Here is a 16,708-nt window from a genome sequence, read left to right as displayed (position 1 = left end):
TCTGGAACGCTGGAAACACCTACCTTTAATGGTTCTTCTTCTTGGGGGGCCTATAAGGTACAGTTTGATGCTCTGTGCAGGATGAATGGTTGTAAAAATGATCAGGCTGTAGCTGCTCTTATGTTGGGACTGCGAGGCGAAGCCTTGACCGTTTTAGAAGCCATGACAGGTGATGTTACACTAACGCGACTGCTGGATGCCCTTGAGTCACGTTATGGGGACTCACATTTGGAGCCAGTCCATAGGGCTCAATTACGGGGGAGAGTACAGCAACCAAATGAGAGCTTACAAGAATGGAGCCAGGAAATAGAGAAGCTGGTAAGGAAAGCCTACGCATCCTTACCAGATGTAGCAGACAAGATATTAGTGCAAACCTTCATTGATGGAATAAGGGATCGTGAAGTCAGGATTAGTGTAAATCTTGGTCACCCCAAGAACCTGAAGGATGCTCTAGCCCATGCGTCGGAGGTGAAAGCGATTCGGAAAGATCCTCAACTTTACCGCACATCTATCACAGAAAAAGCTAATGGTCAACGTGGGCCAACCTGTTACACCTGTGGGGAAGTAGGGCATATGAGGTTTTCGTGCCCTAAGAAAGACTTCCAAGGTGATGTGAAGGTTAGACGTGGGAATACCTTAGTCATCGACGGAGAAGTCAATGGAACTAAGTGTAACCTAACACTCGATACTGGAGCTTCACGAACAGTGATCAGATACCAGCTTTTAAAGACATTTTATAAAAGCCCTTCTAGAGGAATTGTACAGCTTGTTACGGCAACAGGACAGTGCATAACCGATCGGGGAGAAGGTATCGCAACCTTCAAGATTGGTGGAAGTTTATTCAGACAGAAGGTTGTTCTTGCCGACATAGTAGATGACTGGATAATCGGATTAGACTTCATGAAGTATTATAAGTGTAAGATAGATCTGGAAAAAGGAATGTTCAAGTGTGGACAGCAGGAAGTTTGTTTTAAAGGCAACTCTTCAAAAAGTGGTTATGACGCCTGTAGAGTAATCAATGTGGACGGACAGGCTAGTAATCAACAAGAGTGGAACGCAGTTCGAACAGTTCTGGATAACTATAAAGAAGCCCTGTCAATACTTCTATCAAAGGCAGAGGGACAATTAAAGAAATTTTCTGACATGTTATCTACCCATGAAAGAGAGCTAAGAAGGAGTTCAGATGATGTGTCTCAAAGACCGTGCGATAAAGTTAACGAACAGGATGGAATGGTAAATGACCACGTGAGGATGAAATCTTTAGCTGTCAAGCCGCGTTGGAGTAAAGTTGCATCAACAAGTACCACTACTACTACCAGCTCGTAACAATATTAAATGCTTCCAATTTGCATTTACTGCCAGTTCTCAAATCAAGGGCATAGTAGAACGGAAGAGAAGAACTGGCAATAAACTCTCCGCCACACTTTTTAATCGCCAAGTTTTTGTTGATTAGAAGCTGCAACCATTACACCATGTTCCACATGACATCAACAGTAATAAATAATAATAAAATAAAAACAAAGATTTGTCTCCGATTGTCGAAGATCCTCTATCAGCGGAAGGCATGGTGAAATAGTCAGTAGTATTTTGACATTTATCTGTCAAATGTCTTAGTAAATACTTACTCGTGGTGGGTCTTTGGTTCTGATGAAAGCCTCTACTGTCATTGCTCATACTATCCATACCACCTAGAAATAAGAAAAATATTTAGTCAAGAAAATCTTTGTCTTTGGTTGATACATTTTAACAGAGCTTGAAGAGGCTGAACGTGTCAGTATATAGCAGTTAGTAATAAATAAAGCTTTTTATAAATTTATCGATTATATCGTACTAATCCTTGGGATTGATTTGCTTCAGTTCAAACAATTTGTACGACTCAATACTTGACGATCAATAATGTAAATTTAGAATCAATTTAACATTTGTTGACGTTCATAAAATATATATTTATTATTATGAAACAATTACTTATCACGTCATTAAATTTGAATAGGTAGACATCGCTACTCATCGTAAATAAACTCTTGGTACTCTTTTAAAATAGCAAATCATTAAAAAAGACTTATTTTAAAACAAATATCGCAATTAGTTAGAAGTGGCGTGTCTAGCACTAGTCCCAGGCCCTTATCAACTAGATAATCGTTAGCTTTATAGTAAGCCTTTTTACACAGCTTTTCTTTAATAAAAATAAATCAATGGCGCTACAACCTTTTTAGGTCTGAGCCTCAGATTTCTGTATCTGTTTCATGATCGTTTGTTAATCGAATAGGCAAGTTGGTGATCAGCCTTCTGTGCCTGAGGCACGCCGTCGACTTTTTTGGGTCTAAGGAAAGCCGGTTCCTCACGATGTTTTCCTTCAACGTTCGAGCGAGTGTTTAATGAGCACATAGAAAGAAAATTCATAGGTGCACAGCCGGGGATCGAACTTACGACCTCAGGAATGAACTTCGCTCGTTGGAGCCACTAGGCCAACACTGCTCAGCTTCACTTTAATACATTTCTTAAATTTATTAAAAGGCAGAGATAAAAGAGCCTCTGGGATTTTATTAATGAAGTGTATTCCTTTTCCCAAAAAGGAATTACTAACTTTAGATAGTCTAGTACGGGGCAATTGTAGCCTGCGTTTGTTCCCAGTATTAACATTGTGTAGTCTGTGTTGTTTACATATGAATAAAGACATTTTGAGTTCGAGTAATAGAGATTGTTCAAAAATGAATTAAAGACAACTCACCTAAGCTATGCGTCATGTCAATACGCTCTCTTTCACCAAGAGATGGCGTTTGCGGCGCACTACGGACTGTACCACGTGGTGTGGACTCTCTGTAAAAATTCATTCTTAACATATGCTATGTAACCTAACGTTAAGCCGTGTTTCATTGTATGCAATTTGTAAAGTAGAAACAACAACTTGTTAAACAGTGAGGTTCAAATTTTTACGCACAACACTCAAGTCAGTTCATTTGCAAGCAAGTTGCAAGCGCAAGCGCATGCGCTCGTATATAAAGGGAAGTGTGCGGGATAACCTTGTAAAAATAAGTGCTAAGTGGGATACTAAGAATTCAAGATTTTTTTTATTGAAGTGTAACTTCTTTATCGGCGTTGGAAAAAGTCGCCGTCACATTTTTCGGTTACGTGTCACATTATGCCGTTACGCGTCACATTTTTCGGTTACGCGCCATCTTTTTGTTTCGATTCGAAGTCATTGATAACATAAATTTATAATAATGAAAAGGATAGTAATAATTTTATTACAATTAATGAAATTCTGTAATAATCTTAGTAGTAATAAGGTAAAATGAAATAATTGTATTATTTGTTGTGATTACCAGAATCTTTGGACGCCCCGAGAGTATACCGACACGTAGGCCCATTCTTAGTAGGTCTTCCATTACTCAGCATCTCATTTAGCAATTTCAAAGAAATACTATTAAAAACTAAATGTGAGATTTCGACGGCATTTCCAGTTTAGAAAAGGTTTTTTTTTACAATTTAAATTATAAAAAAGGATAATATAGGGTCGGCAACGCACTAGCGAGCCCTCTGGTTTCCATGGGCGGCAGTATCATTTAACATGAGGCGAGCCTCCTGCCAGTTTGCCACCTGTTGTATAAAACAATGTAGATTTCAATTGTAAAGCTGTAAAACGAACCTTTCTTGAGGCGCCGAAGGCTGTGATCCAGGTAATGGAGGACTTTTGGTCGATCGAGGGGACGAATTCGGCGTAGATCGGGGTGATGATTGTTGGGTCTGAAGATGATATTTATAATTCAATTATTCGACAGAAACACAGGCTTAATTTGATTTTTTATTAATTAGTCATAGACATAACATTTATTACTAACAAAACACACACAGAAACACACTAAATAACAATAATCAAACAGATTGTAATTGGCCCTGACTCAATATTATGGTGAGGAGCAGTCAGTTCCACAGCAGCTTGCACCTTAGTCGCAAAAAAAGAAAAATAAAGAACTTATAACGAAACTGAAGGGACGTCGTGTATTCTATGGCGTTATAGATAGTTGTTAAATGGAGAGAATAAAAACGTATAGATAAATCCATAACTCCTATTGGTCATGGTCAACAAAATAACGAATTTCTTAAAGAGGTCGTTTGCATGATGCCAACAGTCTAGGACAATAAAACGACAAAACGTACACAGCTGCGCAGTTTTTACAAATTTTAGCAACTTAAAAAGTTCTTTATTACTGAATTGTTGTCGTTATTCAGAGTAATGCTATATAAAGAGTATCATTGTATGGAAGACAATATAAACCCAATTGATTTCGACGCTTTAAGGACTTTGTCGTTAAATCGAGGGATGTTAGATGGCGTTTTCACTGTATTGGCAGTGTAATTATGAAGTATATAGTGAATAAAATAAAATGTTATATAAGAAGTAGTGTTAAGATATAGATAAATTTTTTTTTTGCGTGGATTAAAAACTAGATTAGGTGGGCTTTTTGTTGGGTAACTAGATATTTATTTTTATAACTACAACTAAAATCAAATTTTCGTAATAAAAAAATGTATTTTAAGAATCGATATATAAGGTAATATAGTCGTAGTATTGCGAATTCAATTTCCGCACTTAAGACGCTCATTTGTCCGTTGTGCAACGAGCGTCTACTTACGTACATCAGCTCATTACACCAGTAAAGTTATGTTTGTAAACTCTCTGGTAACTTAGTAAGAAATCTTAGGAATAAGAATTTACATGTACTACAGGCACGATTGTTGCTTTAATATGTTAATGTGTTGAATCTGTTTTAATTATATTTTGTTGAAGCATTTTTGACTTAAAAAAAAGTACTTTCAAAAAGTTCAGGGTCGCTAATAATAAAATACTGTGTCACTTATTTTATTTATAAAATTACGTACATATATATATATATATGTACGAATACAAATATAATTTGACTTAAAAAGCCAGCTATTTTGTGGGCAATCTAATTTTTTTATCTTACTCTTATTAATAAATTCGTTGTAAAAATGGTAACACTAGCAAATTGTTTATCTTCAAAATTAATATGGTAATCTATGGTAACAATATATAAAATCTATAATATTTAGTTTAATACTTCTTAGACTTTACAAGAACTGACAATATGCAGTTAGCAATAGAACCCCCTGTTTACAAACGGGCGGAAGGCTCAACTGATGTGTGATATGCCATCCCACCCATTAATAATATAATAATAATAATCTTTATTTCTTCTCTCACATATACATACATAGCAGGTTATTATGATTAAACTAAGATGATAACATTTGGAAGTGTATGTGAGAGACTGGTCTCTGTAACAGGAGACCTGAGTGACAGATAGCCAGCCTCTCCACCACCGGACCGGAACACGTACAATCAGGTCATTGTCATAAGATACAATAGAAGAAAATAAGCAAGTGCTAAAGGAAAAAAAAATGGAAACGGAGTCGTAAAAATAAATTTGGTGTGTGTTTGTGTCTGCGTGTGTGCGCGCGTGTGTGTGTGTGTGTGTGTGCGCGTGCGTGTGTGTGTATGTGTGGGCGAGTGGGTGTGTTACAGAGTAACAGTTATTAAATCTTCTGTTTCATCATAACTCAACGTCTTCAGCCAATTAGTAACCATTTTTTTACATTCATATTTCGATAGTGGGTAAATGTTAATTTTTTCATTTAATTTATTATACAGGTAACAGCCTAGGAAACCAAAGAATCTTTGCGAGAAAGAAGTTGTCCATCGTGTAATACGACAGCAAACTTTATGTTTAATCCGCTTGTTTATATTTAATTCGGGGTCGTAACTAGTTTTATAATGTAATATTGATAGTAGGCTCGCGAATATGTTGGCAGCCTTTTAAGAATTGGTATTTTATGTTCATTATTAGTTATTCAATTGTGTGTATGCTTAAGTTAAGTTTTGTAATTGATTTTCTTCTATAGATGCAGTGGTAAACAATAAATACATTTCTGATTTTTTCCTACCTTCAACATCCTCATGAGACCTTCCAACTGATGCATGAGATGTTTCCGGGATTCCTGCAAAGAGGAGAGATGTCCCTCCAACTCATCTTTCCTCTGCCTCAAAGCGCGCAACTCCGACACCAGGGGCGGGGCTGAACCGGTGTTCGAGCATGTCTCCGCTTCTTGTTGACGTCTGCATGATCATGATGAAGTCAATTAAGTTATTTTAAAAAGAAAAAAAAGTACATTTAAAAATTTATTGTTTTCTCTTCTTAAAAGGCAAGTAGGTGATCAGCCTTCTGGCCTGACTTATCGATTTCTAGGTCTCAGACATCTTTCTCCGCGATGTTTTCCGTACGAGCGAGCGTTACATGCGCACGTACGTAAGCCAGTAGTGAAGTACCGTCTCGCCTTGACTATACCAAGCTTAGACAATTTTATCTTTAGGCAATTTAGCCTTTTCTTACGTCGTGCAATATGTCAACGCCCTGTATTTTTTCTGGCTTTAAAGAGAGTGTTTCAAATAGAGGAGTGTGTTTGTGGGGACAAATAGTGTTTTATAGTGTCAGAGTGTTTCAAATAGAGGAGTGTGTTTGTGGGGACAAATAGTGTTTTATAGTGTCAGAGTGTTTCAAATAGAGGAGTGTGTTTGTGGGGACAAATAGTGTTTTATAGTGTCAGAGTGTTTCAAATAGAGGAGTGTGTTTGTGGGGACAAATAGTGTTTTATAGTGTCAGAGTGTTTCAAATAGAGGAGTGTGTTTGTGGGGACAAATAGTGTTTTATAGTGTCAGAGTGTTTCAAATAGAGGAGTGTGTTTGTGGGGACAAATAGTGTTTTATAGTGTCAGAGTGTTTCAAATAGAGGAGTGTGTTTGTGTGGACAAATAGTGTTTTATAGTGTCAGAGTGTTTCAAATAGAGGAGTGTGTTTGTGGGGACAAATAGTGTTTTATAGTGTCAGAGTGTTTCAAATAGAGGAGTGTGTTTGTGGGGACAAATAGTGTTTTATAGTGTCAGAGTGTTTCAAATAGAGGAGTGTGTTTGTGAGGACAAATAGTGTTTTATAGTGTCTTCTTTGGGTTAAATTGGACTAGATTTAGTCGACTTCATTGCGTAGTCGGCGTTTAAACGCCAGAAGTCAGAAAAGCCAGAACTCTTTTTGAACGATGTAAGGAATGAGGATATTCACAATTATATAATTGATACTAGAGTATAACTTCTGTATGTCAAATACGTACTTAAGTACGGCCCTTAGACCGAAAAATCGTGTAAAAGAAAACTTTTTTTAAAGAAAAATAAACATTTATTATTAATGAAGTACCTTAGCCTGGCGATTTCCCTCATAATTTCTCTATTTTTGGCTTCGAGTTGTGATATTAATTCACGTTGCTGCCGGGCTGCGTCTACCTCTGAACCTTCTGAAGAAGAACGACCCTAGAAAAACAAAATGTATAGGGGAGCGTTCAACTGTTACGTAACGAATTTGAGGGGGGGGGGGGGTCCTCTTGTAAAACGTTACAATGCGGGACGGGGATTGAATTACGCGTTATTGTTAATATTATTTTCCACTTTCCAGTACTTTTACTTTACACCACATAATGGTAAGTTTTAGGTATAAAGAGTCACTGGGGGAAGTCGAATCGTTTTACTATTGGATACAGAAAACGTTACGTTACGATTCATGTGGGTGGGGGAGGGGTGTCAAGAATCTCCAAAAATTGCGTGACGTGAAAACGCTTCCCTAATAGAATAAAATTACAAATACTACTAAGTGACGGTTTACAATTGTTTGTGGTGGAAACCTGTGTACCTAATAAACTACCAAAAATATTTTACCACGAGCTACTCTTATTTGTTGAGAGTTTGATGAATAAATTTGTTAGGTCCGTAATTTTTATTATACGTTTTTATAAACATCTTGTAATGCGTTAAGTTTGGTGGCTGTTGGAGGAATGTTGCAATAACGGAAACTCTTTGTTTAAAGCTGGGTGTCAACTATCTTTAATTGTTTAATATTAGGTCCTTACCTATGAAATTGGCGTTTTGTCGTACTGGCACTTTGACCTCAAATACCTCCTCTTTGGTTAGGAATTTCAAATTCAAATTTGAACAGCTATTTACTCATGTATTTGTGCTTCGATGACCGTCATTCATTTGTTTTTTTCTGTTTGCGTCACTCATTTTACAAAGTGGAAAACTTAAAGTATCGCATTATTTACGAGTATGAGTTCCGCCGTGGCTCTAGTGCCGCGGAAACGACTCGAAGGGTGAATGATGTGTATGGCGGTCATGTTGCAAAAGAAAACACAGTTCGTTTTTGGTTTCAACGTTTTCGTTCTGGATATTCGACCTGCAGAACAAGCCCCGTGGACGGCCTGAGACCCAAGTTGATAATGAAGTGTTGAAGGCTATTGTGGAAGCGGAGTTAGCTGCAGGCTGCGGTGTTAGTGATAAAACTGTTTTAATTCACTTGAAGCAAATTGGGAAGATTAAAAAGCTTGAAAGGTGGGTACCTCACGAATTGACTGAAGCAAACCGGCAAAAGTGCATAGAAAACAATGGTTCATACTTCGATTAATTAAATATATTATATTTAAAAATATTCGACTTTTTGTTCCTCCCATACAAAACGCCAATTTCATATGTAAGGACCTAATACATGAGTTTATAACTAACAATGTTGGGTAGTGGGGTACGAAACTAAAAAAATGGGTTGTCTGTAAAGTCAGTTCACTGACGATAGTTGAACGTGACAACGTCATAAGAAAATACTGATGGAATGGTTGCTTTTTCAAAAGGAAAATTTAATTTTATTTGTTTGATAGATATTTTGTATGGATATTCAGAAGCAGGTAAATGGAAATCACAATTGAATTGATGTTACATTTATTTGTACGCATAAATACAATTATATCATTTTTTTTATTTAGAATGAATACTTCTGGCAAATGAAAAATATGTGTCTCGACCCATTTGTTGGTCAGTATTGAAAACTAGATCGTTATATTACAATGTGGGAAAAACTAAAGAGCTCATTTTGGCTTTAAGTTTGCGAGAATTGCTAACATTTGGTTTGCGCTTGTAACTATTAACTAATACATATTGTTACGAGCTAGGGGATCGGATAGAAAATGCCGTGGATTTATTCAAGGGTTTATTTCTTGATAAATCAATGAGGAATTTATGGGCACAAATTAATTGCAGAAATGCACTAATTACACACACAAAAACACAGTCACTAATTACTTCACTTATGCACACTTCACACAGTACTTTATCACTTGTAATCACTTTATTCGCACTTTATCGGTGTTTCTCTCTTGTTATCGCATTCAAAACTAAAGGCGACTAGTCGCGTTTCGGCTCGCTTATATATCCCTGGGAATAATTCTAAACAATATTCGAGAACTTTCTAGGCGGGCTTGCTACTGAGTAGCGATTGCACAATTCTAGAACGTCCGCACTCTTTGTCTCTTGCGCACGTTGCTCCGTCCTTGTCGTACGGCGTTCTAGAGTGCTCAGTCTAGTTTCAAGAAAGTTCTGATCTTCTCTCTCTCTCTCTCGTATTATTTCGTCCTTGTCTCACACCTAGAATATTCCTTCATCAAAGGGGTATACCTAGGCCTGAAAACGCCTGAAAACGGGTCCCCTGAAAACTTCACCAATCGACTACACATATTCCGAAACTGACTGAAAAAAGGTTTCAGCTTCCTGAAAACTAGGGTAACATTATGGAAATTACAATTTTCTAATATGTGATTGACAATCTCCTGAAACGGTCAGAAATCATATTACAGCCTGCTGAAAAGTTATCTAACTAGTGGAAAAATCTAGAAACATTGCAGTCGACCCGTCTCCGTAACAATATGTAACTTAACTAACGTAACCAAATAATAATAGTTATTTGACCTAACATCTTTTGGAGTCGATAGAACTGTGGCGAACAATATCATGCTTTTCCAACGCTTCTCCACGGACAGGAGGTATAAGGAAGGCAAGGGATACGCCGCCCATGGACACTAAATGCCAGAGGGTACGAAAGTACCGTTTAAGAGTTGGTACGCTCTTTTCATGAAGGACCCTTAAGGTCAAATTAAGTAAGATACTTACCAGTTCTGGAGTTAGAGATGCCGATCTGCCTGCCCGAGGCTGTAAGTAATAAAGAAGAATATACAAATAAAGAATAGAAAAGATTTAAATTAATATGATTTTTCAAGGATTTTGTGGACACATGTAGCATATATGTATTCTAAGTAATATTTACATATTATATACATATCAAATTTATTTTTATCGAAACTTTATAGCGATCTTTTAATCGACACAATCACAAAAAATCGATCTTGCTGGTTCCCCACGTATGTGTACGTGTACGCGTGTACGCGCTTTGTGATTGTTGGATCGTACGTATGCTTAACTCTGTATTTGTAACCGTTAAACATTATTTCTTATACCTTCTACATTTGCGAAATTTTGCATACGTGTACAAAATCATACGCAAGTATTACCTAATTCCAATAATACCATATATATATATATATACATAAAACTGATAACCTACTTCGTTGGAATTCGGTTAAATATATATTTTGGGCAACAAAATAGTTCTATTGAGTTGCGCATTTTTCTTAATAACATTTTACTTTATCAGGAGCTATTTTTATCCGTTCCGTAATACATACTGTATTACGTACGTATAGAACGTACTGTTTTACGTACGTACAGTACGTACGTATTTATTTATTTACACTTCGTTACACTACAGTATAAAAAATAAAATTTAACATAATTAAATCAAAAGGAGGGCAACTGGCGGCCTTATCGCTTACGAGCGATCTCTTCCAGGCAACCACTGTGAGTAAAGAAAAATGTATTAAATTACATAAGATAGGTGAGTAGTGCAAAAATACATGTTATACACAGTTATTAAAACAAAAACTAAACAGGAATAAAATATTAAAGATAGCAAGTAAAAAGACACATAAATCACGATAATTTAAGATAAGTCTCACGTCAGTTAGTACGTACTGTATTACATACGTATATTACGTACTGTATTACATACGTATATTACGTACTGTATTACATACGTATATTACGTACTGTATTACATACGTATATTACGTACTGTATTACATACGTATATTACGTACTGTATTACCACATGGGTAGAATTGGATTTGCCTATATTATATCGTATCGTAGGAGACCAAGAATTAAAAAGTCTATTTAATCAACCATTCAAATATATAACTTTGTTATAGAACAAGGAACAAACCTGAGGCTCTTATCATGTTATGTAATACCCAATGCCAGAAGGCTGGCAAGTGCGTTGCTGTTTTAGAACCGGTACGCTCTTGAAGGGCCCAAAGCCCCGAATTGGTTCGAAAATACTTCAGTGCAAGGTCCAGCCATCCACATAGTGGTGGTGCGGAAAAAACTCTTATTCTCAGTTATAGAACCAATAACTCTAGTAAAGTAGTCTAGTTAAAAATGCCGGCAACGCACCCGCCTCTGTTTGCCCCCTGTTATATAAAAATTGTAGATTCATCTCGATTAGAATTTTTTTGAGAAATTAATGTGATAAATACATACCATTGTCCGATTTTCGTGAGCCAATCGGGCCGCGTACCTCGCTATCAACCTGTGCTCATCATCTACACCACGCGAGATATGATCTGCTATACCTGAATGTACATTCAAATTTGACATGATTTTATAGTGACGTAACGTTGACAATTATTATAAATTCATGTTCAAAACAACCCGCTAAATTCTTCTGACAAGATCGCGTCAAACCCTTTACCAAGCCTGTATTATTTACTATATATTTACTAGCCTCGTCATTATAAAATCTATATAAATTTGGTAAAATAATTATAATTTTTACTACATTACGCTATGTAATGCTATGTCTAATACATATTACTCTTAATAACACTTGATATTTTCGCCTAACGGCCTTTTGTGTATTTTTTACATACGTAAAGAATGCTTTCTTAAGACTTTTATTATCGAATCAATGGTTATAGTTTGTGTAACTCATATTTTAGACATATTTTATCCATATATTTAGACATATTTCATCCATATATTTAGACATTTTTACCCATATATTTAGACATATTTTATCTACATATTTAGAAATTTTTACCCATATATTTAGACAAATTTTATCCATATATTTAGAAAATTTTACCCATATATTTAGACATATTTTATCCATATATTTTAGACATCTTTACCCATATATTTAGACATATTTTATCCATATATTTTAGACATCTTTACCCATATATTTAGAAATATTTTATCCATATATTTTAAACATCTTTACCCATATATTTAGACATATTTTATCCACATATTTAGACATTTTTACCCATATATTTAGACATATTTTATCACATTATACATAGGTCTGGCCACAGATTTAAACGAGTGCTCCAAAACAAACTTAATTATGGATAAACGAAGGAAGGATTAATTATGATTTCAATAATGATATGGTTGATGTAATTTTTTAGATGTAAACCAGGAAAAACAGGGCATATATACATACTTCTATGTGTAGATCTGGAAGAGCGACTATCCAAGGAGCCCGTGTTGACGTATCCCGGACCGTAATCCGGAAATCCATTGTGTGCCGGGACCGGGGAAGGTGGACTGCAATATTTATTTTATTAAAGCGATAATTAATTTTCCTTTAATTTTCAATTATTATGTTATTACCTCTTATATTTTTTTTCAAGAACCATGTGGACTGTTAATTCCACAACTAACTTGCCATTTAATTAATTTTATAGACAAGTATGCGAGCCCAGTCACAATTTTTTAATTTGAGACATGACAGAGATGAGGGTCACATGCTGAAGACTTCATAGATGTACTGTACGTAGTTTTTAAATAAATAAAAAAAAACATCTGAACGATTTTCGAATCCACACACAAAAAAATCATCAAAATCGTTTTGGGACTTTAAAGATAATAAAAAATAAAATTAAAGATATATAGGCCCCACAGTCAATACAAAACTCAACGGCATTTACAACTCAATCTTCTTTATATATATATATATAATAAATAAAAAAAATATCTGAACGTTTTTTGAATCCACACACAAAAAAATCATCAAAATCGTTTTGGGACTTTAAAGATAATAAAAAATAAAATTAAAGATATATAGGCCCCACAGTCAATACAAAACTCAACGGCATTTACAACTCAATCTTCTTTATATATATATATATATATATATATATATATATATATATATATATATATATATATATATATATATATATATGTATGTTTCTCCGTTTAAACCTTCCCTGAATTTCCACAAATATTACCTGATTAACCATATCGGTCCAGCCATTCTTGAGTTGTAGCGAGACAGACAGCAATTATTTATATATATTGAGGGTACTTACACAATATGGCTGAGGTTGAGGGTACGTTCGGGTTGGTCGGGATACCTCGGTAACGGAGCGCGCGCCCTCTCTGGGACGCAACGGAAGGACTTACGGAGCGTCGCACCTATTTGCTTGGAAGGGGATTTCTGAAAATTTTTATTTCTATATAAATGCAATTTTATATTATGTATTTTTAATGTATCATCTTTTTTTTTGTTCCTGTTTAGTTTTTGTCTTAATAACTGTGTATAACATGTATTTTTGCACTACTTGCCTATCTTATGTAATTTAATACATTTTTATTTATTTTTTCTTCACTCACAGTGGTTGCCTGGAAGAGATCGCTCGAAATCGATAAGGCCTTCAGTTGCTCTCCTTTTGATTTAATTATATTCAAATTTTTTTTATATTGTAGTGTATAGAAGTTTTAATAAATAAATAAATATTTGCAATTTGCGAGTCCATATAATAAAATATATAATATTTTTTGGAACTACCCTCAATTTCATTAAATTTGCAGGATAACAAATTAACACCTGCAATAGTGGTGGCGTGTATTTGAGTATGGTTAAGTTAAGGTTAAGTTCCTCATAGTGAAGGATATAGTTTTTAATTAGATTTATAAAAAAAAATTAACAAAAATCCATACAGTATTAAATCAATATTGTCGAAAAAAAATCCATATTACTCACATAAGTTGCGTACTCCTTAACTTCATGGTCATTGGTGTGAGGGGGTGTGACATGCCCTCTCCAGAAGCAGTCCTGGCATAACGTGTACGCAGCACACCTCGTACACCGGTATCGAAAACCCGATAGGGAGCCACGGCGGCACACGCTGCAGGCCAGCGGGTGTACCACTGAAGAAAGAAATAAGATAAAGCCTTTTCCAAATACCTGACATACCTATATTATACAAAACTACTGGGTTGTATTTAATGAAATTTGGGACGGTTTCCTAAGCTAGAATATATTTGAAAGAAAACACTTTTTTAACCGGATTGAAGCTATTTGTACAGCTCTATTTTTTCTCTACAGCTCTGATACTTTTGACATTTATCACCTTTTGTCTTCAGTCACCGTGACCACGCACGCTGTAAAGCACGGGAAACGTCGGAAAAAATTTAATTTATGTAAATAATTATAAGTTTATAATAATACAAATAGCTTTAATCCGGTTAAAAAAGTGTTTTCTTTCAATGTGTAAAAGCTATGTTAACTAAAGACAATACTAGAATATATTTTTTAATTATCTTGACGAGTTATGACTCAGTTTTAGAGAATTTATGGGCATACATACATATCAACACACATGCAAACCTGAACAGAAACAAGATTTAAAAGATTGGCAATGCAATTGCCAGCCCTCTGGCAGCGTGCGTGTCCACGGGCGGTTGTAACACTTAACTAAATAATAATAATTAGCCTGAATAGATAGCTTATTTTTCTCCTCCAATTATGCCCTTAACGTAACGTAACGTCAATCAATTTTAATATATGTCAAACCAATCTTCCGTTTGAAGTTTGACATATTTGACAGCGCTCAAGATGGCGGCTCGAGTTACGAATTAGCACTAGTCACTCACCATTTTCGACGCTCGCCAGTCGATGTAAGAGAGGCAGCCAGACGAGGCAGGGCGGTCCGGGGTCAGACATTAGTGTATCGAGGAAATCATTCACTGTTACTTTGTTGCTCTGAAAAATTATGTATAAATTATTTAGATAATCACGCCTTTATACAAAAGGATCAACTTTCATGACATACTCGTCGGTTATGGGTACTTCTAACTAATCCTTTCTATAGTACCTCCAAATACGACAAAGCCTACCCGACTTTTAAATAAAATATATATTCGATAAAATTAAATAAATTTATATAAAAAAAACTTAATAAATAATAAATGGTCAAGATTTGTCGAACGACTTTGACGTATCATACTGTTTTCGAGATAGATTTCGACGGAGTTTTATTAATCGATATTTATACAGTATATATTTAATGGCGTAATTTTTTTTTGAATTTTTCAAACATAAAATTTATGGTCTATATCTTAAAATCAAAACTGGCGACTTAAATTTATGACGGGATTAATGTATACGTAAAGCGAGACACCGAGAAGAGTGGAAGGTCTTAGGGGAGGCATATGTCCAAGTGACAAGTTGTTAAACAGAAATTAACCGGCTTGCCGATTAAGTGTTTGATTATGAGTACTTCATATTTTTTAAGTAAAACTTCTTTATCGGCGTTGGAAAAAAATTTACCGTCACATTTTTCCGTTACGCGCCATCTTTTTCATGTCCATATTTGATTCGAAGATTCGAAGTCATTAATAACAAAAATGTAAATAACGATAACAATAATAGTAATAATTCTAATACAATTAATGAAATTCTGTAATATTCAAATAATTGTATTATTTGTATTCATGTCTATGATAATATAAGCCTTATGTTAAACTTTATTTAACCAATTTCTGTAAAGTTGCAATAAGTAGATCATTTTTCGAAAAATAAGGTCATAAAGTTTCACTTCTAACGTGTGTACACTAGTACACGCACACATTTTTATTTTATGGACTAGGATAAGTATCTATAGCAATAAAGGCTTTATTATTATTATATGTATGTATCAATGTATGTTATAGGCACATTTCTCAAATAAATCCTAGATAAATAATAGATGTATTAGAAAATGTTAGTACTGCAAAAGTATTTGCATATATATAGATACAGTAGTATCTCATTACACAGAAGTCACTATTAAAATGTCGTGCAAATCGCTAATGTCAAAAACTTGACATTTAGTTACGTCGCGGGCTGTCGCGACGCCATCTTGCATAGAGAATTTTGGCGGTTCTTTAAAATGTATGTCATTTGTATTTTTAATAAAAAATCCAATTGTAGGTTCTATTGTCACTATTAAAAATTATAATTAAATAAAAGTTGAGCTTATTTCAGTCCAAAATTTCCTTTAAATTCAAAAACATAATGTCAATAAGAAAAAGTCTTTTTAAAAATTATATACAAATCTAATCGTAACTTTCGTATTTTCAAACACAATAAATTCATTAAAAAATCAAAGTTTTACCTGGTTGAATATGGACAAGGCCAGACTGTCATTATAACTGAAGGAAGGAGATTCGTAAACAGCAGCAGGAAGAGCCAGTACCTCCCTGAGGTAATCTGACAAGCGCTTCATCAGCAAATGACCATTGCCATCGGACAACTGGGAGAAGATATCTGAAAGCAACTCCTTTAGGTCATTCGAAGTACAGCTGGACTAGTTAGGGGCGTATTAAATTGTAGTTTGGAAGGTTTTCTAAATGACGTCATCCTATCTAAGCTAGA

The 16,708-nt window shown here is 35.0% G+C and overlaps 1 protein-coding gene across 2 annotated transcripts in view; it reads right to left on the bottom strand.

The window, feature by feature from the left end:
- LOC123714448 (dystrobrevin beta) overlaps window positions 1–16,708 on the bottom strand; it is a 32,345-nt gene that overhangs the window by 10,274 nt on the left and 5,363 nt on the right. For both annotated transcript variants that reach the window (XM_045668688.1, XM_045668689.1), the window contains exons 5-16: window positions 16,449–16,600; window positions 14,947–15,055; window positions 14,054–14,220; window positions 13,380–13,507; window positions 12,509–12,612; window positions 11,542–11,633; window positions 10,057–10,095; window positions 7,268–7,380; window positions 5,968–6,139; window positions 3,650–3,747; window positions 2,732–2,820; window positions 1,626–1,688 (exon numbers count right to left, since the gene is read on the bottom strand). In XM_045668688.1, coding sequence (XP_045524644.1) covers window positions 1,626–1,688; window positions 2,732–2,820; window positions 3,650–3,747; window positions 5,968–6,139; window positions 7,268–7,380; window positions 10,057–10,095; window positions 11,542–11,633; window positions 12,509–12,612; window positions 13,380–13,507; window positions 14,054–14,220; window positions 14,947–15,055; window positions 16,449–16,600 — 1,326 coding nt within the window. The remainder of the gene's footprint in view (window positions 1–1,625; window positions 1,689–2,731; window positions 2,821–3,649; window positions 3,748–5,967; window positions 6,140–7,267; window positions 7,381–10,056; window positions 10,096–11,541; window positions 11,634–12,508; window positions 12,613–13,379; window positions 13,508–14,053; window positions 14,221–14,946; window positions 15,056–16,448; window positions 16,601–16,708) is intronic.

The sequence above is a fragment of the Pieris brassicae genome, chromosome 9, assembly GCF_905147105.1.
Source record: "Pieris brassicae chromosome 9, ilPieBrab1.1, whole genome shotgun sequence".
Lineage (NCBI taxonomy): Eukaryota > Metazoa > Arthropoda > Insecta > Lepidoptera > Pieridae > Pieris > Pieris brassicae.
Note: the sequence above shows the minus strand (reverse complement) of the source record. Positions and strands in the feature narration are given on the sequence as shown.